General features: G+C 43.1%; 2 protein-coding genes across 4 annotated transcripts in view; one reads left to right on the top strand and one right to left on the bottom strand.

The window, feature by feature from the left end:
* Positions 1-7,191, top strand: part of CAPN3 (calpain 3) — a 47,588-nt gene extending 40,397 nt beyond the window's left edge. For 2 of the 3 annotated variants that reach the window (XM_049781533.1, XM_049781534.1), the window contains 9 exons: positions 1,594-1,692; positions 4,168-4,242; positions 4,591-4,648; positions 4,723-4,787; positions 5,120-5,188; positions 5,271-5,349; positions 5,548-5,664; positions 6,745-6,803; positions 7,023-7,191. In XM_049781533.1, the coding sequence (XP_049637490.1) occupies positions 1,594-1,692; positions 4,168-4,242; positions 4,591-4,648; positions 4,723-4,787; positions 5,120-5,188; positions 5,271-5,349; positions 5,548-5,664; positions 6,745-6,803; positions 7,023-7,049 (648 nt within the window). In that variant the 3' untranslated portion in view covers positions 7,050-7,191. The remainder of the gene's footprint in view (positions 1-1,593; positions 1,693-4,167; positions 4,243-4,590; positions 4,649-4,722; positions 4,788-5,119; positions 5,189-5,270; positions 5,350-5,547; positions 5,665-6,744; positions 6,804-7,022) is intronic. The other variant, XM_049781536.1, reaches the window with a different exon arrangement.
* A 6,904-nt stretch (positions 7,192-14,095) lies between these two features.
* ZNF106 (zinc finger protein 106) overlaps positions 14,096-24,880 on the bottom strand; it is a 63,267-nt gene continuing 52,482 nt past the window's right edge. The window contains exons 15-22 of the mRNA XM_049781505.1: positions 24,147-24,263; positions 22,790-22,981; positions 22,293-22,355; positions 20,159-20,278; positions 18,924-18,995; positions 16,649-16,720; positions 14,721-14,867; positions 14,096-14,480 (exon numbers count right to left, since the gene is read on the bottom strand). Of these exons, the coding sequence (XP_049637462.1) occupies positions 14,424-14,480; positions 14,721-14,867; positions 16,649-16,720; positions 18,924-18,995; positions 20,159-20,278; positions 22,293-22,355; positions 22,790-22,981; positions 24,147-24,263 (840 nt within the window). The 3' untranslated portion in view covers positions 14,096-14,423. The remainder of the gene's footprint in view (positions 14,481-14,720; positions 14,868-16,648; positions 16,721-18,923; positions 18,996-20,158; positions 20,279-22,292; positions 22,356-22,789; positions 22,982-24,146; positions 24,264-24,880) is intronic.

Genomic DNA, 24,880 nt, shown 5'->3' with positions numbered 1-24,880 from the left:
GTCTGCTCCACACTCCTCATCCACATCCCAGACTTTTGGGGGAAGAGGTGGAGAGGCCAACCAAAAGTGCTCAGCCCTCTGCAGGGTCTTGTTTTGATGAAGCTACTTGCCAAGCCCCTTTTAGGGCAGTGGCTGCTCATTCAGAACCAAGCGACTTCCAAATCATGGACCCCCGGGCCTCGTGTGACTTGCTCATGTGTCCACATTAGAAAATGGGAAGGGAAAGAATCCACAGGCCTCAGAATAATGACTCAGCTGGGCCCGGTTGCCAGGAGAGAATGAGTTTTCTCGACAGCACCCCCTCCTGGAGGCTTGGGCAGTTGCCATCCTCCTCCAATTTGGGACTCAACCAACAGCTCCTTTGGGGTTTCTCGGGTTTTGCCCTCTCTCTAGCACCATTGCTAATAATGACCACATTTCATAAGAGCCTCTCAGGGACCTCAGAGCAAAGCCCTCATCTGGAACAGAGACATTTTCTATTGCAGTTTAGCAAATTGAGGTGACTCGAACTCCTGCCAACCTCATTGTGATTCATTATACCACAGCTTTTCATGGTCTCCAAGGCAGATAACCCTCAGAAGTGGGCACTCCAATGCCTCACAATACCAGCCAGAGACTTCTGACCTTAGGCATCCTCCCTTCCTCAGCAATTAGTTACAGGCCATGAGATTTTAAGTTTCTCGTTTATGGTGATGACTAAAAGGATCCACGAGGTTAGGCAGGGGCTCTAGAGTACCCACTCCTCCACCTTGCAGCCCCCCAGCCCCTGCACCCCTTTATGCCCCCTATTGGATGAGATGTAATCTGGGATACCCTTTCATCACCTCCTCACCCACATGAGCATGATTTGGAAAACATTTTGTTGCTGAGGATCATCTTGAATGTTCTTGTGGTACAGCTTTTTATTCCATTTCTCACTGATCTCCACAAGAACAAAATAGATTTTAACAACCCTATGTAGTTAATGCATGAATAAATCCATTGACCAAGCCACTAACCAAAGGCTTTGTTTGTTTGTTTTTAATCTGTTCTTCGCAAAGCCCTAGAAGTAACTGCCATATGGATAGGGAACACTGAAGGAAATGAGTTCTGACCTCCAAGCAGAAATCCCCAAGCAGAAAAATTATTTTTAGTGATTTTATGTACTCTCAGGTTTTGAGACTTTTGGGGAAATTGAACTTAATAGTGTTTCTAATTAGTGGGAAATGTCTTCAAAATATTTGCAAATCACTGTACTAGATCATACTACTTGGAAGCATTCTTAGCAAGTTCAGATCCTACTTGATTTATTTAACCTTCATAACTTTACTGGTTGGGGGATGAGATAAGGAACTGGGGTCCAGAGAGATTCAGCATCTTTCCCCATCTTCCAGCCTGCTAGTAGCAGGACCAGAGTATGAACCAAGCTGCTAAATGATAAGCTGCTTTCCTGCTCTCTCAACAGAGTTGCTCTGGGAGGGCGATTGCTTCTTCCATCTGTGCTCCTCCCTCCTGTGGCCCCCTTTGCTTGTGCTTCCCCCTCTGTCTTGTTGCTCCCTCTGCCTGTCATCCAAGCTTCTCCTCTGCACCCTCCGATTTCCATCCTCTCTCCAGCCGATCATCTTCGTTTCGGACAGAGCAAACAGCAACAAGGAGCTGGTCTCAGAGGACGGCAAAGACAAACCAAGTCCTGACAAAGAGAAATCCCAGCAGGTTTCTGAGCATGTGGCTTGAATGAGGTGGTAGCATGCAGATGGGTCCTGCTAAGTCGTTGGGGCCCACAGGGAATGGAAGGATCATGGAGTTGGGGTGTAGATCTATTCTGCTGGCATGTTTTTTTCACTCGAGTTCTAGTCTTGAGACTGGCTTATGGGAATAAATGTCTTTTTTTTTAGTAATTTTTTACTTAAGCATCATGTTTACAAAAATGTCTGTAGTTGCATTTCAGTAATCAAATGTACACCACCCTTCACCAGTGTAACTTTCTTGCCACCAATGTTCCCCATTTCTCTCTCCCGCGCACACACCTGCTGCCTGTTTGGGGGACAGGCATTCTATTTCTCTCTATCATTGTCACAGTAGTTGTTAGTACAGTATTTCTCTAATTGCACTCACCATTCTTTGTGCTAAGCTTGTATCATGGGCTGGTCCTTTTGGTCCTCATCTCTATTATCTCTGGGTATTATTACCATATTGTCTTTTCTTGGGGGGGGCCACACCCAGTGACGCTCAAGGGTTACTCCTGATTCAGAAATTGCTCCTGGCTTGGGGAACCATATGGGACACTGGAGATTGAACTGAAGTCTGTCCTGGATCAGCCGTGTGCAAGGCAAATGCCCTACCGCTGTGCTATCACTCCGGTCCCATTATTAGCATATTGTCTTTTATTTTTCTTAAATCCCACAGATGAGTGAGACTGTTCTGTATCTATCTCTCTCCCTCTGACTCATTTCACTCAACATAAAACTCTCCATGTCCATTCATGCATAGGAAAAATTCATGACTTCCTATTTCCTAACATCTGCATAGTATTCCATTGTGTAGATGTACCACTGTTTCTTTATGTCTTGAGGACTGACAGTTTCACCAAATCCTGGGAAGGACAAGCTGAGTGTCTGCAGCACTCTTATCAGCTGGGATAACACAGGAAGAGCAGGGCAGGCTAGAGCTCAACTACAAGCTCTATTGGCTAGGCTCACTGAAAATGGCGGGGGGAGGGGAATAATAGCAACAACTAAGGGGCTCACACCCACCATTACAAAGAACTCAGGATCAGAGTAGGTTGCTGGTACAGAACTGAGTGGTGGTGAAGGGCAATTCCACAGTACACCAAGGCCACTGCCTCTACCCCAGAGCTTCACCCAACCAAATGCACCTCTGCTCTGAGCTGAAGGTACCCTGTTTCCCCAAAAATAAGACAGTGTCTTATATTAATTTTTGCTCCTAAAGATGCACTAGGTCTTATTTTCAGGGTATGTCTTATTTTTCCATGAAGAATACGGTACACATTTATTGTTAAATGAAAATAAAGGAAATGTATTACCTGTATACAGTACAGTAGTACAGTAGTTGTCAACACAAACCAAACTGTGAATCCTACAGATGCCAGTCAGGGCGGCCCTAGCAACCAGTCTACGATAAATTAATTTTCATTCTGAGACAGAGCCTAGTGGGGACCTTATTTGGGGGGAATGCCTTATATTTCACCCAGAAGGAAACCTGTAAGTAGGTCTTATTTTCAGAGGATGTCTTATTTTCAGGGGAAACACAGTATTTATTAGAAGGCCTGATGGTACCTTGTCTTGCTCATACTCATGTTTGTGATCAGTATCAAGCCAGCAGGGATGGAAGAAAGGACAGGGGAGGTGGAGGAGAGCTTCTGCTAAAAGATTCACCTTCACTCACTACCCACTGCCTTCCTTCCCTGGATTTCAGAAATGAGAATCCTGAGGAAAGAGGGGAATGAGGATAAAGAGAGAGAATGGTTGGGCATGAGAGCATGGCCATAACTTGAGGACTGTGGTCAGGGGTCATTTTGGTGATGTGGGGGTGAGATAACAGCATCAAAACTGTAAGCATGTGACTCAAACTATACATTTTTAAAAATGAGTTTGCTAGGGGCCAGAGCCATAGCATAGTGGTAGGGCATTTGCCTTACATGTAGCCAACCCCAGACGGACTCCAATTTGATTACCGGCATCCCATATGGTTCCCCAAGCCTGCCAGGAGCAACTTCTGAGAGTAGAGCCAGGAGTAACCCCTGAGTGCCGCCGGGTGTGAGCCAAAAATAAAAAATAAATAAAAAGTAAATGAGTTTGCTAAGAGTAGAGGTACAAGGAAACTTGGGTTCCTGCTGGCAGGGGGAATGCTGGTGGGGGAGGATGCTAACACTGTATGGGATTGGAGTTGAAACATTGTAAGCCTGAAACTCATTCATCAACAGCTTTATAAATCATGAATTTTAGAAAAATCGTTTTTACAAATTTGAGGCATGAGCAAATAGCACAGTGGGTAGGGGGTTTGCCTTGCATGTGCCCACCGTGGTTTGATCTCTGGCATCTTAAATGGTATCCTGAGCACCTCCAGGAGTAACCTGAGTGCCGCCGGGTATGGTCTCCCCAAAATGTTTTTCTTTCATTTTAAGAGATTCAGGGGTGTCTCACTGTGAACTTCCTTTGTGCTGTGCAGCCTCAGCCTGGTAGCTCCGAAGAGAGTGAAGAACAGCAGCAGTTCCAGAACATCTTCAAGCAAATTGCAGGGGATGTGAGTGGCACCTTCTGCCTTCCCTCGGGCTCCCCAGTCCAGCTCCTGCTTTGGCCCCTACCCCAGCAGCTGCTGACCCAGCTACCCAGCCTCGTGAAATGCTCACAGGGTCAGCAATGTCATATTCTAGACCAAGTTGTTAAAGCTTTGAGTCAAAGTGTATCATCTGTCCGGGGTACAAATCATTGTCTTTGAATGAGACATCTCAGCTGCCATGTGTCTTCCTCCTCCAAGGAGCACAGCTTCCCAGGGTCCAGCAGTCACCCCCACCCCGGACTCAGCAGGCTCCATTTTACCCCATGAGCCTTGACTAAAGTGCAGCCAGCTGTAGCCTCCCTTTTTCCCCAGGACATGGAGATCTGTGCGGATGAGCTCAGGAACGTCCTCAACACTGTCGTGAACAAACGTGAGCTGGTGGGACGCAGGGAGCAGGAGGGGCATGAGCCAGCCCAGCACCTCTCACACTTCTCCACCCTGCAGATAAAGACCTGAAGACACCGGGGTTCACGCTAGAATCATGCCGGAGCATGATTGCACTCATGGACGTATCCTTCCCAGCCCAAACTTGCAGGAGTCAGGACATGAGGAGTGCACAGAGAAAAGAGCCCAGAACAGCTTGGGGCTGAACTGAAAGGGCACAATGGAAGGACCTGGGGCTCTCTTAGCTCCACACAGGCAAATGTCCCAAAGCACAAAGATGTGCTGAGTTATGGGGAGACACTAATTTTGGGGTCTAAGTAGAGTTAGAAGTCAAACCCCAGGACAGGGCATAGGCTCTTCCTGTAGTCTGAGCTACTTTCCTGCAGAGCCCCCTAGGAGCTTTATCCACAGGGGGATTCAGTTTGGTGCCTGTTAGCCCTGACCAACCTTCCTCCAGACAGATGGTTCTGGGAGGCTCAACCTACAGGAGTTCCATCATCTCTGGAACAAGATCAAGGCCTGGCAGGTGAAGAGAGGGGAAGTATGAAGGGAGGAGGCCGAACAGGGAGACAGGCTTAAGTGTGTGACCTCAAATTCTCTCTTGCCAGAAAATTTTCAAACGCTATGACACAGACCATTCTGGCACCATCAACAGCTATGAGATGCGCAATGCAGTCAACGATGCAGGTGCTGGGGAGGAAGTGGTGTGTGGGGGCACAGGGAAGAACTTGTGAACACAGGAATGGGAGGAGAGGGCCAGGCCTTGAGGACCCTAGAGGAAAGAGAAAGGGATTCTCCGGTCCTTGCCTAGGCCAGAGAGGGAAGCCAGAAATCAGGGTCTACAGACTCAAGTGCTACTTCCTCCCCTGCACATTCCCTCCACAGGGTTCCACCTCAACAGTCAGCTCTACGACATCATCACGATGCGGTATGCAGACAAACAGATGAACATTGACTTTGACAGCTTCATCTGCTGCTTTGTCAGACTGGAGGGCATGTTCAGTAAGTGGGAACCAACTCTCCTGCTCTCATGACCATTCAAGAATCTTGGGCTGGGGCCGGCGAGGTGGCGCTAGAGGTAAGGTGTCTGCCTTGTGAGTGCTAGCCAAGGAAAGATCGCGACCTTGGTTCGATCCCCCCCCCCCCCCCGGCGTCCCATACGGTCCCCCAAGCCAGGGGCAATTTCTGAGCGCTTAGCCAGGAGTAATCCCTGAGCATCAAATGGGTGTGCCCCCCCCAAAAAAAGAATAAAAAAGAAGAATCTTAGACTGATTCTCTTCTCATTTACTAGGGCTAGAAGAATCAGTGGGCCCTAAGTACAGGCTTTGTATGGCCAGTTTAATTTCCTAGCACTGCTGATTTGGCCCTAAAACAAAAACAAAAAAAAATATTTTTCTGATCTACATCATCCAAAGTGAACAAAGGCAGACTCAAAACGGTAGCAGAGGTGACCCTGCTTGACATATTTCTGTGTTGAAGAGACCTTAGCACAAGGTCCTCTCAAGAAAAGCTACAAAGGGCACACAATGATAGCACAGTGGTAGGGCATTTGCCTTACACACGGCCAACCCAGGTTGGATCCGGGCATCTTTTAGGGTCCCCTGAGTCTGCCACAAGTCATTCCTGAGCACATAGCCAGGAGTAACCTGAACGCCATCGAGTGTGACCACCCCCCAAAAAAGAAAAGCTACAATAGGGCCCAGAAGAAAGTTCATTTGGGAAGGGTTCATGCCTTGCATGTGGCTGACCTGGGTTCAATCGCCAACAGCATCCATGATTCCCTGAGCACCACCAGGAGTAACTCCTAAGTGCAGAGTCTAAACCTGAGTGTGGCCCAAAAAATGATATAAAATGTATATTATCAAAATATATCAAATGTCAATATATGATAATAAAAACATGAGTTCAAGGGGCTGCGTATGTGCACTACATGCAGGAGGCCTAGATTCAACTCAAACACGGGGGTGGTGGCCCTGAGCACAAAAGTGGGAGTAGCACCTAAGCACAACTGGGTGTGGTCAGTCCCAACAGTGGAGGGGAAAAGAACAGTAACTGGTCTCTGATTTGTGTTTGTCCATCCAGGAGCCTTTAATGCCTTTGACAAGGATGGAGATGGGATCATCAAACTCAATGTTCTAGAGGTAAAACTTAGAAGCAATGAGGGAGGCAGCCCACTATATGCTGCTCAGTTCCAAATGCCTAGAGAAGCATAAAGGAGAACAGTAATGTGGCACATAGGAAATGTTTATGGGAGAGCTGTCCAAGAAAGTGGCCTCAGTTCTGACTTTCTGAACTGCTTAGAAAACCCTCCTGCTGGGTTTCTGTTTGCAAGTTCTGACCTTTCAAACTTCCTCTTTCAGTGGCTGCAGCTCACCATGTATGCCTGAACCAAGGATCACTCAACTCAATGTCACTCAATGCAGCTACAGCCACTTGAAGGATGCACCCAGTAGAGCTCCAGGATCCTCATTGGCCATATCCCTCCTTCAAATCTCTTTCCCTGTGAGATTCTGTCTCCCTTGCCCACCCAGATCACTTAGCTGAAGACTGAGACACGGATAAACACATTGTCAACTTGGTCCCTCTGCTACTGAGAGGCAGTCTACCTCAGATGGTTGTAGGCCCAACTTTAAGTTTGGCATGGAATCTGAGTGACCTCTGCTTCAATCAAACAAATGTTCCCCCTCAGATTGCTTAGCCTTTCCAGAAGCATGTGCCAATGACACTCAATGTCTTATAGCTCTATCACCTCTGTGCTTCCCACAAAACCACATTTGGTTATTTGGACAATAATCAAATGCATATCTGGTGTAGCCTTGATTTCATGATATGCTATGGGGGCAAACAAGCTCAGTGGAAGAGCACTGGGGTGGGTGCTTTGGGTAGTTTAACTCCTAAGTTTGGCTGCAGCCTGAAAAAAGTTGATCTAAATAAAACTATGTGTATGACTGGCATTGTGACATTTTGTTGAATTTTTCTGGCCACGCCCGGTGGTTCTCTGGTCTTACTCTTTGCACTTAGGAATCACTCATGGTGGATCAGAGAACATTACTAACCCTAACCCAGGTCGGCCACATGCGAGGCAAGCTTTCTATCCACTGAACTACTGCCTACTTCATTATGCTTTCTTTCTTTTTTTTTTTTAGTTTTTGGGTCACACCCGGCGGTGCTCAGGGGTTCCTCCTGACTGTCTGCTCAGAAATAGCTCCTGGCAGGCACGGGGGACCATGTGGGACACCGGGATTCGAACCAACCACCTTTGGTTCTGGATCGGCTGCTTGCAAGGCAAACGCCGCTGTGCCATCTCTCCGGGCATCATTATGCTTTCTGTTTTGCATTACTTTCTCACATTTATGTAGTTGCCATCAGAGAGCTAAAGAACTTCCAGCCTAGCAGCTGTATAGCTGACTATAACTATAAAAATCAAATCTGCATGTGCATCTGTGCACGCAGCACACACACACACCCATAAGCCTACTTGAATAATGTCTATTGCTATTTCTTGAACATCACAATCACCCACGAGGATGGGAAATTAGCTGCTAATGCAAAGAAACTCAAAGATAAATAGGTGCATTGTACTGGAAACTCTAGCTCAGACTGAAGTGCTTTTAATTCTTTTTTCCATTAAGTGACCTGTTCTTAGCCTTTGAAGAACTATGAAATGTAGCTGTTAACCTAATCCATCTAGCTGGTCTATGAGCCAGACATTGCATCATCTACTCAATTTCCTTTTTTCCCTCCTTAAACGAACACGTGTAAATGTAGATACAACAAACGAAGAAGTGAAGATATGACTCAAGTGTGGGCAAAGGCCTTGCATGTGGTGGTCTTAAAACTGGTCTCCTCCCAAAATGGCACACTGGTGCCCTAATCCCATCATATCACTGGAAGTGGCCCTAGGGTCCCAAGCACTGCCGATGTGCTTCCCCCGCCCTTCCAAAGAAAGCAATCACTTAGTAAAAGTATTTTATTTTCCTCTTGTATTTGCTTTAAATCTTGCTTTACAAAGTTATGAAGTTCACAGCTTTATACGCTATTTGCTTATAAACATTTTTTGCAGTCAGGTGTCAATTTTGTTCTTCCAATTTATATTCGGTAAAAGAAAAATCAAAGCCCATGGTGCTGAAGCAGCTCAGAGCACATTTTTCTTAAGCAAGAGAAAGATCTTTACTCTATGACTCCCTCCCTGCCCCTATGGGGCCACCACATTCAACTCAGAATTCCAAAAAAAAAAAAAAAAAAAGAATTCCTGGGAAACCAGGAGTCACGTGACCCAACAGAGCTGCACCCTTAGGGGCTGAAGGTGAGGTTAAAGGCACCTGCAGTCTGATGCACATAGGCCTGATTTACACCAGGAATCACATCCATGTATACACGCAACACAGTATAGCCCAAATCACCTGCACCATGCACCATGTTCCTACCCACTGATTAGCTTCCCTAAAATTCTGAGGATGCTGATGCAGAGCTGAAATCATTATTCTAACAATGTGGCAGGCAAGACCTTCTAGGAGTCCTCCTTGAATGGGCATTTTAAAAAGTGTTTAAGTCAAAAATAAAGAAAAATAAAAAATAAAAAAAAAAGTGTTTAAGTCAGCGTATGAAAATGGCAATTATTTGAGCAAACCAGAGGATATGTGTTCTTCAAATCCATAATATACTTCAATCTCCCCTTCCCATTGAATTCTCTTCTATAAAATAGACCATTCCTTTTGACTAAGTGTTTGTGTACCTACTTCCACCAAATCATCCACATACCTAGTCCTAAAGTTGCCCACTGTAATAATCTACCCCAAACCAAAAAACCCCAACCTTTGTTAGGCAAATCACCATTTCAAGAATATCAATATTGCCTGTGATTGGTAGGTCAGGAGATAAACACTCAACTGCTAGCTTGTGTGAAGCAGAAATAAAATTTCCTCACAAAAGGAGTGCGGAAGCAGTGACTTTCAAATTCAAGTAACACCAGGTCAAGAAATTCCTTTGAAGAGATGTGTTTGCATTGTTTAACTACTTTATAACTGAATAGAAGCCCAAATACATTCTAAACCTGAATGAAAACTTCAAGATAAAAATACTTCTCAGGAACAAACTGCCATTAAAACTGCAGCATATACCTCAAAAGGATTCATTTCATGTTTTTTTTTTTTTTTTTGGCTTCTAGTCAATAGAAGGAGGCACAAGCAATCAAAAGTAACATTCTACCAATGGCCTCTAACTACCTGTGAAAAAGAAATTGCTTCTGTTGGGTTATGGAACAGATTCCTCCCTTCATTGATATATGAGTCAACACAAATCCCTGAGCCACACACAGCTCCTCTCTAAGGGAAGACAAAGCTAGAATTAGTCAAGACAGAGAAGACTTAAAACACATATGACATATTGTATGACTTCAAAGTACTACTTCAAAGTACTTTTAGGAGTCCTCATGGCAATACCCGAACTATAGCTTCTCTTAAGCATATTCATCTAATACCTCTTTCTCAAATTAAGAAGGTACTGGATATAAAAGAGACAGAAGATTGCTATAATGCCTTTGCTTTGCTTATGAGACCACCAACAGAGCAGGCAAATGTGCTGCTTAGTTTCCAGATGATATCAGAGAATATCATCTTTTCCAAAAGAAAATTAGCTAAAGATGTTATGTTGACATGTAGCCAACACCATTTGTAAAGCAGATGCTGAGAACCTTATTTACACTGCTGATCCTGAAGCCTTTGAAATAAATACAAAAGATATGGACAGTACATTGAGTAGAGCATCTAGAGCAATAAAAGACTTCAAAAAGAGTTACGAGAACCTTCTTTTTCCAAAACACCCAAAAGAGCTTTACGTAGGGCTCTTATGACAACCCAAAGTTCGGTGGAGGGAAGACGTCCTTCCAGCAATGACAAGCATGTATTGAGTCGTCTAGCTAGCATGTCATCATTAGCAGGCATTCCATCTCCCTCCCTTGTCAGCCTTCCTTCCTTCTTTGAAAGAAGTCATACTTTAAGTAGATCTACAACTCATTTGATATGAAGTTTGAAAGAACTTTTAAATTTCTAGGAACTTTCAAACACTTCATGTTCAAATGAGAAACTGACTAGCATTTGGTGTAAGCTGGAAAGATAGGTAACACTAAGCTGTGCCATTTGATTTTTTCTTGAAAGAATCATTATCTTTTTAGTCAAGCCTATGTAAACATAAAGTTAATTTTGATTTAATTTCTCTATTCAAATTCCTCATTTGAAGACCAATAATTTATTTGTAATATCTGTAACTCTACAACCTGATACAGTAATTTTTATTGATGAATGTAAAATAATGCTGTGTAATTTGTAGTGTAGTTGTGGAATGTCCACGAATGAATTTTGAGAACTACATATTTGTATATCTATTTGTGCAGAAATTAGGCAATATAGTACTTGCTAGATAAAAATCTGTATAGATTAGGTTATTGGAATCTTATGTCACATATGCTATTTATAGTAGTTATTTGATTGCTCCTTCATTGTATTTTCAACTGTTTTCATGATCTAATGTATGTATTTAGAAAGATTTGTCCTTACTAACAAATAAGTAGCCGGGGATTGTTTCAAAACACTCTTGCGAGTTCAGATATGTACAGAGAAATTGAAAAATACTGTATATTCTGCATAAACTTGATATTGATGTACACTTATAGCTGTTTCAGAGGCAATACATAGATATATATATGGTGACTGCATCTATAGCAAATAATAATTTAGTTGATTAGTGTTGGGATTTTACTTTGGAGGACTAACCATGATGAAATTGTGGTAAAAATTCACCATTCTTTCAGAAATAATTCTACTCTTGGCACAAGTTCTACTAATACGCTATAAAATATTTAAATATTTGCATGGCCAACTTTGTATTGTGGTTACATATTAAAATGTAAAATGTAAATACATTTGCTTTTGTAAAAATAGTTCTCAAACCCTTATGTTATCTTCCACAAGTTTAATAATTAGTAACATAAAAATAGCTTTCTATGACATGAATAAATGCATTTTTTTTTGGGCCACACCCGGTGGTGCTCAGGGGTTACTCCTGGCTGTCTGCTCAGAAATAGCTCCTGGCAGGCACAGGAGACCATATGGGACACCGGGATCCGAACCAACCACCTTTGGTTCTGGATCGGCTGCTTGCAAGGCAAATGCCGTTGTGCTATCTCTCCGGGCCCAAATAAATGCATTTTTATTTCCTGTCTGTTCAAAGTACTGCAAATGTGATTGTCTTTTAACAGTTTTCAATTATCTGCTTTACTTAGTGTGGCTATGTAGAATTTTTTTCTATACCAGACATGCAACACCTTTGAATAGTAAATGGCCATTTACTAATATATTTTAAAAGCAGTTGTATTAGTAAGAATTTTGTAAATAAATACTTAAAACCTAAAAAAAAATAAAAGTAGTAACATGTAACTATAATCAGCTAAGATGCTTGTGGTACCTTTATTTCAAAATGGAGAACAAAATTGTGCATTTAGGATAACAAACTAACCTGATGTTAAATGAATTTTACACACTCTTGAAACAAAGAGATTACTGTCACTGCTTCAAAGGAAATCTATGTGAAATGAGGAAAAAAATGACAAGCCTGGGTGCCCAGGCACCAGAATAGGCACACAGAATAGGCACACAGGCAGTAAAATTCTGCCAACGTGAAACCCAAATCAACTTATTTTCAATTCAGTCATCTTGTCATACTTGCAAAGATTCCTCAAGTTGTATAATACCTCACACACCCTTTTCCTGCTGACCAAAGGCTCCATTACTCTTTCTAGAGACATTCTCAGGTACCTCAGCAAGAGGGTTCAAGATTTTCTTAGTAACTGTCCAGCTGGTGGGAAAAATACCTTTACCAAAGCCCAGAGAACATGCCAAGCTCAGCAACGAATACAAATACACTTGCCTTGGGAATTAAAATTCTCGACCCCACAGAACAGACCAACTTTCCTGGTCACCCTTATAGGATATGGGACTAGAGGTAGGGAAAAGGCTTCTGGATCTTGTACAGATACTGACCAAAGATACTTCATGTGATTAACAGGAGTATCTCTGTTCTCTCACAAGTATCATGCAAATCTCTTAATATGCAGAGACCTTACAACAATTCATGTTAAGCCACATCCAAGTGTGAGAGATTGATGGTATTAACAGTGACATGAACCACTGTTAATATGATCGCCCAAAGAGCTTTTCTGTTTATCAAGAACAGAGATAGTTTTGGGGAGTCATTCATGATCTAATAGTAGCTCCTTGCTAGTTAACATTTTTCTGTTCCAGTACAGTGAGAACTACAAAAGGCTTTCCTGAAGAAACAAACATAAACTTAACCTTGCATTCAATTCCAGGAAATTTATATACTCGAGACCTGTCTCAAACCCCGTGACAACCTCTACCCCTACCCTGGTGCCTGCACATGTGCAGATGTGTGTAAACAGAGGACCCAGATGCAAATCCAAAGCCTGGTATGGGGCACTGGGCTCTTCTATCTCTGAAGAATCTTTCCTAGTTTTGAAAAGCCAAAAATAAAAGGCTAGAGAGCAATACTTCTTTAGCTTCTTGGGAGTTCACAGAACACTGCCCACCCACCAACCTATCCATCCTCATCAAAGCAGTCACACTATTTTTTGAACTGGTGTTCAGTGGACAGACAGGCTGAGCCTTTATCTTTGCAGTACTTTTCCAGCCTGTTGGGAAACAAAGACAAGACCCTAATGTCTTAAATCAACCCCTAAGAAAACTGCTCGAAGTCTCAAAAGTAATTTCAGATCTTCTACTCTCATTCTCCCTGCCCCCACCCTGGACACTGATTGTGGGTGGGAAGCGCCCTGGGCCTTGAGCCTAGAGGAAGTACTTGGGGTTGTCCTCAACCAAGGCACAGCAAGATAGTGGGAGAGAGAGTAATGGAGCAAACTAGATTCCAAAACTGGTGTGGGGAACCAGGAGTCAGAAAGGAATAAAGGCTCCATTTCCAGTTCCAAAAGTCTGATAAGCTGAACAGGTTCACAGGGACCTGTCAGGTCTGTGCATACGTACAAGATTTTGAGGATCGAGATTCTCATGGGAGCTCTTAGAAAATGCTCCGTTGTCTCAATCCTAAACTATGGTCGGCAGTCACTCGAGATGCAAATCTGCAGTGTGTCCCTTAAGCATCTAAAGTCAGCCTGCCCATCTACAAAGAAGTAAATTTTAAAACAGAGGGAACATAATTAAAGAGGCTACTAGACTATTAGCACTGCCCCAAAAAGAAAAAAGACCCTGTTGGCTTTCTAATTTAAACACCCAGTTATTAAGTCTAAAGGAATTAAAACTGATCCTAAAAAAATCTAACATTTGAGCGAATTTATTCTTAAAGGCCTGACTACTAAGAACAGTAAAAAAAAAAAAAAAAAGTAAAAATAAACCACAAATTAAAATGTTTTTAAATTTACATTTGATTAGTGTCCAACTGGGTAACCAATTTCAATCTGCATCTTCAATAAATGTTTGGTGCACACTAATGGCATAAATTACTCAATGCCATGCTGCTCCAGAAAAGCATTGCTTCTTCAAATCTGATAAACCTCCAGCAAGAACTTAAGGAGTAATTTAATTCTCCCAGTGAACAGACCAGACTTGTGCTAGTGGTGAGCCCGGCTGTCACCATCCTTTCTATTCCAGGAAGAAAGGAGAACATGGCCAGGGTGAAGAGCCAACATGAAATAAGTTCAACTATTGACTTCCCAATGAGGGAGGCAAAAAACTTCATGAATCAATTTTGCTGTCATCCTCCGCATGCCGTTCAATGTGTCCCACAGCATCCTGTGAAGAAAAGGACAGGGCCTATGAGAGAAAAGGTAGGAGCATGACAGGACAAAGTCAAAGTCAAGAAGAGCTCCACAGGAACATTCTAATGTCCTTACACTCATGGAGTAAGACCCAGCATGGTTAGGGTGGGGAGAGCCATGATAGGGACAATCAGGATAGAGAGGTCAGGACAGGGATGGTTGGGGCAGAGATGGTCAGACCCAGCACTGTCAGGAGCCTGGCACACTGAGGTACCTGTTTGGATCCTTTTCTGGCGGTAAAGAAAGCATCACAGTTCTTCCAGCGACATTTCAGCGTTTGAAAGTTTGGATTCGTATGGTCAGTCAGCAAATGTTGTTTTAAATGTTCTACCACACCAAATATCAGAGAGCATCCGTGCCACTGGAGAGAAACAAAGTGAAAGGGGAAGTTTAAAAGAATACAAGAAATATAAACCAGAACATTCCTCACTTGGATTCCCAAAGTAGCGTGAAATCAAGAATCTTTTATATTTGGTTTTCATTTACACTTGACTTAAAGATACAACAAGACATGGGGCTGAAGCATGACGGATTAGGTCCTTTGCCTTGTCCACGACCAACCCAGGTTTACTTCCTCGCATCCCATATGGTCCTCAAGCCAACCAGAAGTGATTTATTTCTAAGTACAGAGCCAGGAGTAACCCCTGAACACTGTGTGGTGGGGCCCAAAAACAAACAAATATAAACCAACAAAACGGGCCAGAGGACTATCATTCTGTTGCCTTTCCCACAGTCGATCCAGGTTGATCCCCTGAGGAAGTTTGATTTCCCTTGAGGAAGTTCTGAGTTAGCTCCCAGAGACAATTAGCCCCAACCTCAAAATGGAAGATTCATTTCAGTTGAACTAACTACCAAGAGCGTATTTCAATTTCCAAAATACAAATTTTGGGTGGAGATATAGCTTAGTGGTGGTAGAGCAGTTGCCTTGTGTAGGCCTTGTGCTTGCTCTAGGTTTGATACCCAGCACCACAAAGCAAAAAGTACTAAAAATTTTAATTAGTATGTGGTTTTTATCTGATCTGATTTCTTTTTCTAGGTTTAATTAACTTAATATACAAAATCCCTTAGAAATGGTCATAATGGCCGGAGAGATAGAATAGAGGTAAGGCGTTTGCCTTTCATGCAGAAGGTCATCAGTTCGAATCCGGCTTCCCATATGGTCCCCCGTGCCTGCCAGGAGCAATTTCTGAGCATGGAGCCGCTAGAGGTAAGCTGTCTACCTTGCAAGCGCTAGCCAAGGAAGGACCACAGTTCGATCCCCCAGCGTCCCATATGGTCCCCCCAAGCCAGGGGTGATTTCTGAGCACTTAGCCAGAAGTAACCCCTGAGCATCAAACAGGTGTGGCCCAAGAAAACAAAAAGAAAAAGAAAAAAAAGAAATGGTCATAACTACAGAGAGAAAATCACAAAGATTAGCATTCTTTTATTTTTTGTTTTTCTTTGGAGAGGGGAGGCCACGCCCAGCAGTGCCACAGGTTACTTCTGGTAGGCTCAAAGGACCATATGGGATGACAGGGATCAAACCTGGCCAGCAGCATGCAAGGCAAATGCTCTACCTGCTGTGCTATCATTCTAGCTACAAACTTTCATTTTTTATTTCATATACAACTGATATTTTGGGAAGCACAGATTTATTTTATAGTAAGCAAACCTCATCATGAATATACCTCTGAATGAATAACATTTAAATATATAATGAATCTTATAACAAACTTCATTAAAAAAGTATAATAATACTTTAAGTAGTTTTTTTTTTTTTTAATAGCTCTCTTATGTCCTATATGGTCTCCCAAGCCAGGAGCAATTTCTGAGTGCATAGCCAGGAGTAACCCCTGAGCATCACCGGTGTGCCCCTCCCCCCCAAAAAAGACTGGAAAGATAATATAGGAATTAAGGCATTGACTTGTGTGTGGCTGACATAAATTTAATCCCCAGCACTGAAAGGTCCACAGAGCACTGACGGGGGCTACTCCTGAGCACAAAGCCAGGAGTAGCTCCAAACAATTCTGGATGTGACCTAGTCAAAACCCCTAAACAAATAAGTAAAATTAAAATTATAAACTGATGATGAGGATCTATACATTAGCTTACTAAGCAGCTCCTAAATGTGATAAAAAGAACGTTGTATCCAGCATTCCTTACCCAACAGCGGTAATTTTGCATCAGATTTAGCCTGACAGCCTGAATACTTCCATCATAACAGCCAGTATAAATCTAGAGAAAGAGATGGATAGATCAGATCAAAACCACAATCACAAAAGGATAGAAACAACCTCCAAATCAGAGCCAAAAGCTACTTATAGAAGTCAGTTAAGAAACAAATTTGGGTAACGGAGCCATAGCACAGCATTTGCCTGCACTCAGTTGACCCAGGATGGACCTCGGTTCGATCCCCTGGCATCCCATATGGTCCCCCAAGCCAGGAGAGCGATTTCTGAGTGCATAGTCAGGAGTAACCGAGTGTCACCCAGTGTGCTCAAAAACCAAAACAAGAAAAAAAAAAGAAAACAAATTTGTGGCAGGGCGATAACACAGTGGGTAGGGCATTTACCTTGCACACAGCTGTACCCGATTCGATCTAAGGCATCCCATATATCCCCTGAGCCTGCCAGGAGGGATTTCTGAGCGCAGAGCCAGGAAGTAACCCCTGAGCGCTGCCAGGTGTGGGTCCCCTACCCCCCACAAAAAGAAACCACAAACTTGGATCAGAGTGACACACAATGGGCAGGATATTTGTCACACACAAAGCCAACCTAGGTTCAATCCCCAGCATCCCATATGGCTCCCTGAGCCTGCCAGGGGTAGTTTCTGAGTGCAGAGTTAAAAGTAATCCCTGAATGCTACCTGGTGTGACCCAAAAGCCAAAACAAAAACAAAAACCACCACCACCAAAAATTTAAAACCAGGGGGGCCGGGCGGTGGCACAAGAGGTAAGGTGCCTGCCTTGCCTGCGCTAGCCTTGGACGGACCGCGGTTCGATCCCCCGGTGTCCCATATGGTCCCCCAAGCCAGGAGCGACTTCTGAGCGCATAGCCAGGAGTAACCTCTGACGTTACCGGGTGTGGCCCAAAAACCAAAAAAAAAAAAAAAATTTAAAACCAGATGTAGTCTCAGACTACTATAGTAGAAAAGTTCTGGGGTGAAGTGACAGCACAGTGATTAGGGTGCTGCCTTGTATATGGCCTACCATATGGTCTCCTGAGCCCTGCCAGGAATAGTTTCTGAGCACAGAGTCAGGAATAATCCCTGAGTTCAAAAATCACAAAGAATTCTTCTAGATGATCTACTCTCATCCAACTGTCTTTTTGTTTTGTTTTGTTTTTGGGTCACACCCAGAGGCGCTCAGGGTTTACTCCTGGCAGGCACGGGAGGACCACATAGGATGCCAGGATTTGAACCACCATCCGTCATTGATTAGGTGTGTGCAAAGCAAATGCCCTACCGCTGTGCTCTCTCTCCAGCCCCTAATCCAGCTGCTTTAAAGCTGCCCCACTAAGATAGTCACTGGTGAGCTGAAGTCTGAGACATGGAGGGACTCAGAAGCACCACTATACTTGTTCCCATTTCCGAGATATTGATAATTCACTGGGACAAAGACCTGTGCAGTGCAGAGTGTGAAAAATCATATGAAAAACCATTCTAGTTCAATCCCATGATTAAAAATCTAAAATAACCCAGAAATAAGAAGAACTGGGACCAGAGCAATAGCATTGGCTTTGCATGTGGTTGATTCAGGGTCAATTCCCAGTATCCCATATGGATCCCTAAGCCCCACTGGGGATGATCCCTGAGCATAGAGACAGGAGTATGCCCTTAGTCTACTCAATGTGTTCCAAAAACAAACAAACAAACAAACAAAAACACTTAAGTAGGATTACTGAATTAGCTTCTATTTTCAGGTCTGGTATAACTAACTAACCGTGATATATGAGCCAAATTGGTTAATTCCATTCCAAAGTCTTATTCAGATCATAGTTATCTCTGGGGAGAAAGAACCCCAGTCAATTTTGAGGGATGCCTCTTAATCTTTTAATCTACTTAAATCTCTTTAATCTATTAAAATCTCTTTAATCTATTTAAAATGTACTTGATTTTTCTGTAATTATGCTACATATTAAAAGGACAGGAAATATTCAGTAATTTTATTTGGTTACTTCTTAAGTCTATTAAGGTAGGCCTGGAGATAGTCTAGTAGTTTGATCCTAGTACATAAGGACCCCTGAGCACTTCTAGGAGTGATCCATGATCACCACTGGGTGCTCCCAAAGCTACAAATATAAACTAAATAATTAAAAAACCTGCTAGGTGTAAAGTATATGTGTGACAAGTATTACCATTATAGTTGATTTGCATCATTTTTAGAGTTTTTTGGTCCTATTTAAAGACAATAATAATCAACATGAAAAATTATACTCACCATACTTTTATGGATGGTCATACACATAATCATGTCTTTGTGTCCTCCATAAACTTGCAATCGATCATGAGACTTTGATGGTGGGAAAAAAAAAAAAAGAACCAAGGTTACTTATACTTTGTGTTTCCTAAGGATGGTCTCAAAAACCTAAAGAGATTTAAAATTACATCTGAGGCACCAAGTTAAAGGATTTTAACAAAAACAGAATTTAACAGTAACCTTTAATAATTCTTCCTCAAGGAAGTTGCTAATAATTGGACTGGAGTGATAGCATAGTGGTAGGGCGTTTGCCTTGCATACGGCCAATCCAGGAAGGATCTTGGTTAGATCCCCAGCATCCCATATGGTCCCCCAAGCCAGGAGTGATTTCTGAGCACATAGCCAGGAGTCACCCCTGAGCATCACCGGGTGTGGCCCAAGAACAACAACAACAACAAAAAAAAAAAACACAAAAGTTGCTAATAATTGAAAATAAATATATATAATTATCAAACTTGAAATTGCATGCAAGAAGACCTAAACAGGACTGAGACAATAGTTAGTCTTCAGAAGTCACTTATTTAGTTTTTGTTTGATTTGGGCTTCAGCTAGTGATGATTCAGCTCAGGGTTTATTCCTGCCTCATCACTCAGGAATTACTCCTGACGGTGCTCAGGGAACTATATGGGATGTCAGATATTGAATCCAGGTCAGCCCTATGCAAAGCAGACATCCTACCCACTGAACTATTGCTCCAGGCCCAAATTTTTGTTTTGTTTGTTCTTTGGGTCATACCCAGTGGCATTCAGGAATTACTCCTGACTCTGAGCTCAGAAATTACTCCTGGAGGCTCAGGGCACCATATGGGACACTGGGGATTGAACCCAGGTTGGCTGCATGCAAAATAATCCCTGCCAGTTAGGCTATTCCACTGGTCCCCTTCTCCCCACCATTTTTGGTTTTGTATTTCTGCGGTGCTAGGAATCAAACTTAAGCATCACACATGCAAGGCAAGTACTCTATCAGTGAGCCACACAACCCTGGCCCTACTTTAGTTTTAGCCTCTGTAAGACCATATATTTCAAAGAGTATTACTGAAGGTGGGCTTTATGGCAATTAGCTCAGAGCTTAAAAAGGAAGTAGATTCCCAGGTCCCATCCAACTCACTACACTGGGAGAAAAAGAAAACAAACACCAATCCCAAGTAGACATCTCTCCAAATATTTCAAGCCAAGTTCTGAACAATTGAATTCTACCTGCAATTCATAGACACGAACAAACTTATCCAGGCACGCAGTCACCATCACCTTCCCCAGGATGTTCACCACAGTCACAGCATGGTTGTGTCCCTTGTAGATTCGCATGAGCTCCCCAGTCTGCAACAGAGAGTGAAAGTCATTGAAGACTTCCAGGAGCCTGTGTGCTGTCAGTTCCCTGGAAGTCTTGATTAGGAAACCTGAACACTCATAGAGCTGAACTAATCTGAACAGTTGAAGTGCTCTCACAAGCATTTACTACTCACACTGAATCAGTGTATGGTCGCCAGGGTGAGAATTAAGTAAGGGACAAAGGAAGAGAAGGGTCAAAACGACATGCTGTATTTGGCAGCTTTTTTTGTCTTTTTTTTTTTTTTTTCATTTTTGGGCCACACCCAGTGGCGCTCAGGGGTTACTCTTGGCTCTGCCCTCAGAAATCGCTCCTGGCAGGCTCTATCAACCATATGGGATGCCAGGGATCAAACCACCTTTGGTCCTGGGTCAGCTGCTTGCAAGGCAAGCGCCCTACCTCCGTGCTATCACCCTGGCTCCATGTGTTCAACAGTTTTTGAAGTATTTTTCCCTTCTATCATTTTACTGCATCCAAATACAAAATGCCCTGAAGTTGGATGTTCTGTAGGTTTATGGTCCAGGAATTACTATCCAAGAGCTTCTGCACAGAGAATAAGACATTCACAGCAAAAAGTTCTTCATTTAGAGACAAAGAGATAGCCTGGAGGTAAGGCATTTGCCCTGCATGCAGAGGGTCGGTGGTTCGAATCCCAGCATCCCATTTAGTCCCCTGAGCCAGCCAGGAGCAATTTCTGAGCATAGAGCCAGGAGTAACCCCTGAGCACTGCTGGGTGTGACCCCCCACCCCCCAAAAAAAGTTCTTCATTTAAATTGCAAGTGGATTCAAGCCCACCCAGGGACGCCAAAAAAAAATTGCAAGTGGTATAAGGAATCCTATGTCACAGACAGCTTGGTCTGGACACAGAGGGAATTCTTGGGGTCCCTGGGAAAAGGAGTGTGCATTAATTCAGCAGAAATAAAATCAGAGATTTCACTTTCAGAAGGTTTTTTTTGTCTCTTTAGTCTTCCTCTCTCTGGGTTAGAGCAGAACACTTATACAAAATTTCTTGACAAGATATCACAATTGCAAACAAAACCGTTTAGTTCTCTCACTGGACCCTAGCTAGACATATGCCCAGAACAGACTGCAAATTTACCTTTACCGACGCAGGGCAAGGCACATGCCCCAGCCTCTGTGTTTCTAGTCTAGTAAGGTCAGTTCCCAGAGACTGGCTCTTGTTTTGACCTTGCTCTAGTTCATGCATTCTGAATTGGGGCCGGAAATATTAACCCTTGATATGATTGCACGTAGGCTATCAGCAAAGCTAGATGTGAGAGTGGTAATTATTTAGTCAGACTAAATAAAGAAGACTTGAATCTACACAAATGTTCCTAATGAGGTGAATTTAATATAAATCTGAATCATCTCTGAGAGGCTCTAAGAAAAGTCTTTAGAATGTTAGTTGAAGTTATGTCTCGAATAATATTTATGCTATAATCCGTTTTTTCCTGAGTGCCTCATGGACAGGCAACCAAAGTCTTTCAGCACTCTAATGCCATCCATTTTGTGAGTACAGGTTACTTTTCAAACGTCCTCCTTTGCAGGTACTGCTTTTCAAACACCCTCCCTTACGAGTATAGGCAGCTTTGAAAAGATCCTTTGAAAGATCCCTTCCAGGGCCCGGAGAGATAGCACAGCGGTGTTTGCCTTGCAAGCAGCCAATCCAGGACCAAAGGTGGTTGGTTCAAATCCCGGTGTCCCATATGGTCCCCCGTGCCTGCCAGGAGCTATTTCTGAGCAGACAGCCAGGAGTAACCCCTGAGCACTGCCGGGTGTGGCCCAAAAACCAAAAAAAAAGAAAAAAAAAAAAAAAAGAAAGATCCCTTCCAAAGTACAGAAGCTTTGAAAAGATCCTCCCTGACAGGCAGCTAGGGCCTATTCAAACTTGATGCCCTCCTAGGTCTCAGGGTCAGAGTTTACACAGAAGATGATGTTGCAACCCTACAGTTTTTTTGTTTGTTTTCTATCAGCCTGCGAAAGGTATCTTTACTCAGGACTTACATGGATGTTGTGGGCATGGACGGACTGATCACTGGAGCCACTAAAAACCAGGTCATTCACCACCTTAAAGAAACAAGTTCAGTGAGTAAGATACGGTGGAGGATCCTCAGCTTCCACTGTAATGAACAATGGTATTCTACATTCAGCTGTGCAGAACTAGGTACAGGGTAAGCTTTTCAGACAAAATTTTCAACTGAAACTTAGTACCGGGTGTTCTGATAAGCTGGTATTATTTGGCTTTAGAATAATCATAAATATACCCACATTCTACAGTATATACGGGCATAGCATATACTCACATTCTACAGTAGCATACATTTTGTTACTCAGTGTATTAAAAGTGCTGTATCCCTTGGTGGCCCAAATCTGATGAATAGGACTGTAATCAATTTTTTTAAGATGATTATGTCAAAATAACTAATCAGACACAAAAAGTTTCATTTCAACCTCTCCTGTTCATGCCAGAATTAATCCCTCTTCTGCCATACTTTACTTGCCTTCATGCAAAGAATGGTCTTGCTGTGGCCTTCCAGGGTTCTGAGGAGCAGTCCATTCCTGGCATCACGCACACTAATGGTACAGTCATAAGACCCCACAACCAGCAGCTTCCGGGCACCTTCCTGAGCAGTAGCTAGACAGCTGACGGCCCGAGGGCCATGACATTCAAAGATCTCAAGACATTTGTTGTTCTGAAGAAAGAAAGAAAAAAAGCCACTATTACATGAAGTAAAAACATCTAAGAAACTAAAACTATTACCACGACAAACTCAAAAACTGGTTACCTATGCTTAAGTTCTCATTCCCATGACCTATTTTTGATCCCCAAACTGTCCTATTCAACTTTTCTATTCAAGCTCCTATTCAACTTTTTTGGGTCACTATTGTTTGGGGGACCAACCCAGCAGTGCTCAGGAGAAGACCCTACTGAGCTCAAAGAAGTGCTTGATTTGCCTTGCATGTGGACAATCTGTTGATCCCTGGGCATTCCATATGGATTCCCACGCCCTTCAGGAGTGATCCCTGAGCACCACTGAGTGTGGACCAAAATCACACACACAAAAAAATAGAGCAGAACGAAGAGAGATAATGAAACAGGCTGCAGTCTAGGCTTTACAGAAAGGTAGCTCGGGTTTCAACTCTCGCAAAACCTGAAAAAAATCCTGAAAACCCAAAAAAAAAAAAAAGGGGGCCGGGAAGGTGGCGCTAGAGGTAAGGTGTCTGCCTTACAAGCACTAGCCAAGGAACGGACAGCGGTTCGATCCCCCAGCGTCCCATATGGTCCCCCCAAGCCAGGGCCGATTTCTGAGCACATTGCCAGGAGTAACCCCTGAGCGTCAAACGGGTGTGGCCCAAAAACCAAAAAAAAAAAAAAAAAATCCTGAAAACCTCTAAATCTTATTCTGGGGTCTAACAGTTCATAATATATGATCAATAAAAGTTTGCTCAATAAACTAGCTTAAGGTTAGGAAAGAATGAAGCTACTTGTCATGAAGGCAAACTTTAAACTCAATTCACTTTACAGAACAGCTTCGCTCATGAAAATTTTAAGCAGTTCCAATGTCATATTCAAAGGATTTATCTCATTTTTTATGCTATCGATCTAAAAATGAGAGACTAGTTTAACCTATGACTCATTATTTGTCTCCGAATTTACCTTAGCACTACACTTGGTCCTGACATACTTGGTCTGAACAGACAGAATTCAGAAATCTGCTTCACTTATATCAGAAGTTAAGTATTTTTGAGTATTGGCTAATTCTTGCTTTCTTATATAAGGAAACAGGAAATGTAAACCTGTACATGTACTTTTCTTACATGACATGAGAATTCAGCCATTCCTTCCCAAGCACTAACCTTTATGCTGAAGGTGACCACAAAACCATTTGCCAGTCCTGCATAGAGAATTCGCCATCTACTGTGGAGGCAGAGAACCCGGTCTTCAAGCTGTAACTGCTCAACACACTCTCGAGTCTGGTAGAAGTATGTAACAGCTCATCAACAGGCATTAATGGCAAATAAAATATGATAGCATATATTTCTCTTATGATATAGATTTTTAAAAAAACCATGCTCCAAAATGCAGAGTAATGCTGAAAATAAGGGTATAGATGGGGGCCAGAGCAATAGTACAGCAGTAAGCACAGCACAGAGTATGCTCAGAAATCGCTCCTGGCAGGCTCGGGGGACCATATGAGATACTGGGATTCGAACCACTGTCTTTCTGCATGCAAGAAAAATGCCCTACCTCTATGCTATCACTCTGGCCCCAAGAAACTATTTATTGGGGCTGAAGTGATAGCACAGCAGTAGGGCATTTGCCTTGCATGCAGCCAATCTGGGATGGACCCAAGTTGAATTCCAGGCCCTTTATAGTCCCCCGAGTCTCCTGCCAGGAGTAATTTCTTTTTTGTTTCTTTTTTTTTTGGTTTTTGGGTCACACCCGGCGGTGCTCAGGGGTTACTCCTGGCTGTCTGCTCAGAAATAGCTCCTGGCAGGCATGGGGGACCGGGATTCGAACCAACCACCTTAGGTCCTGGATCGGCTGCTTGCAAGGCAAACACCGCTGTGCTATCTCTCCGGGCCCAAAC

The sequence above is a fragment of the Suncus etruscus genome, chromosome 10, assembly GCF_024139225.1.
Source record: "Suncus etruscus isolate mSunEtr1 chromosome 10, mSunEtr1.pri.cur, whole genome shotgun sequence".
NCBI lineage: Eukaryota > Metazoa > Chordata > Mammalia > Eulipotyphla > Soricidae > Suncus > Suncus etruscus.
Note: the sequence above shows the minus strand (reverse complement) of the source record. Positions and strands in the feature narration are given on the sequence as shown.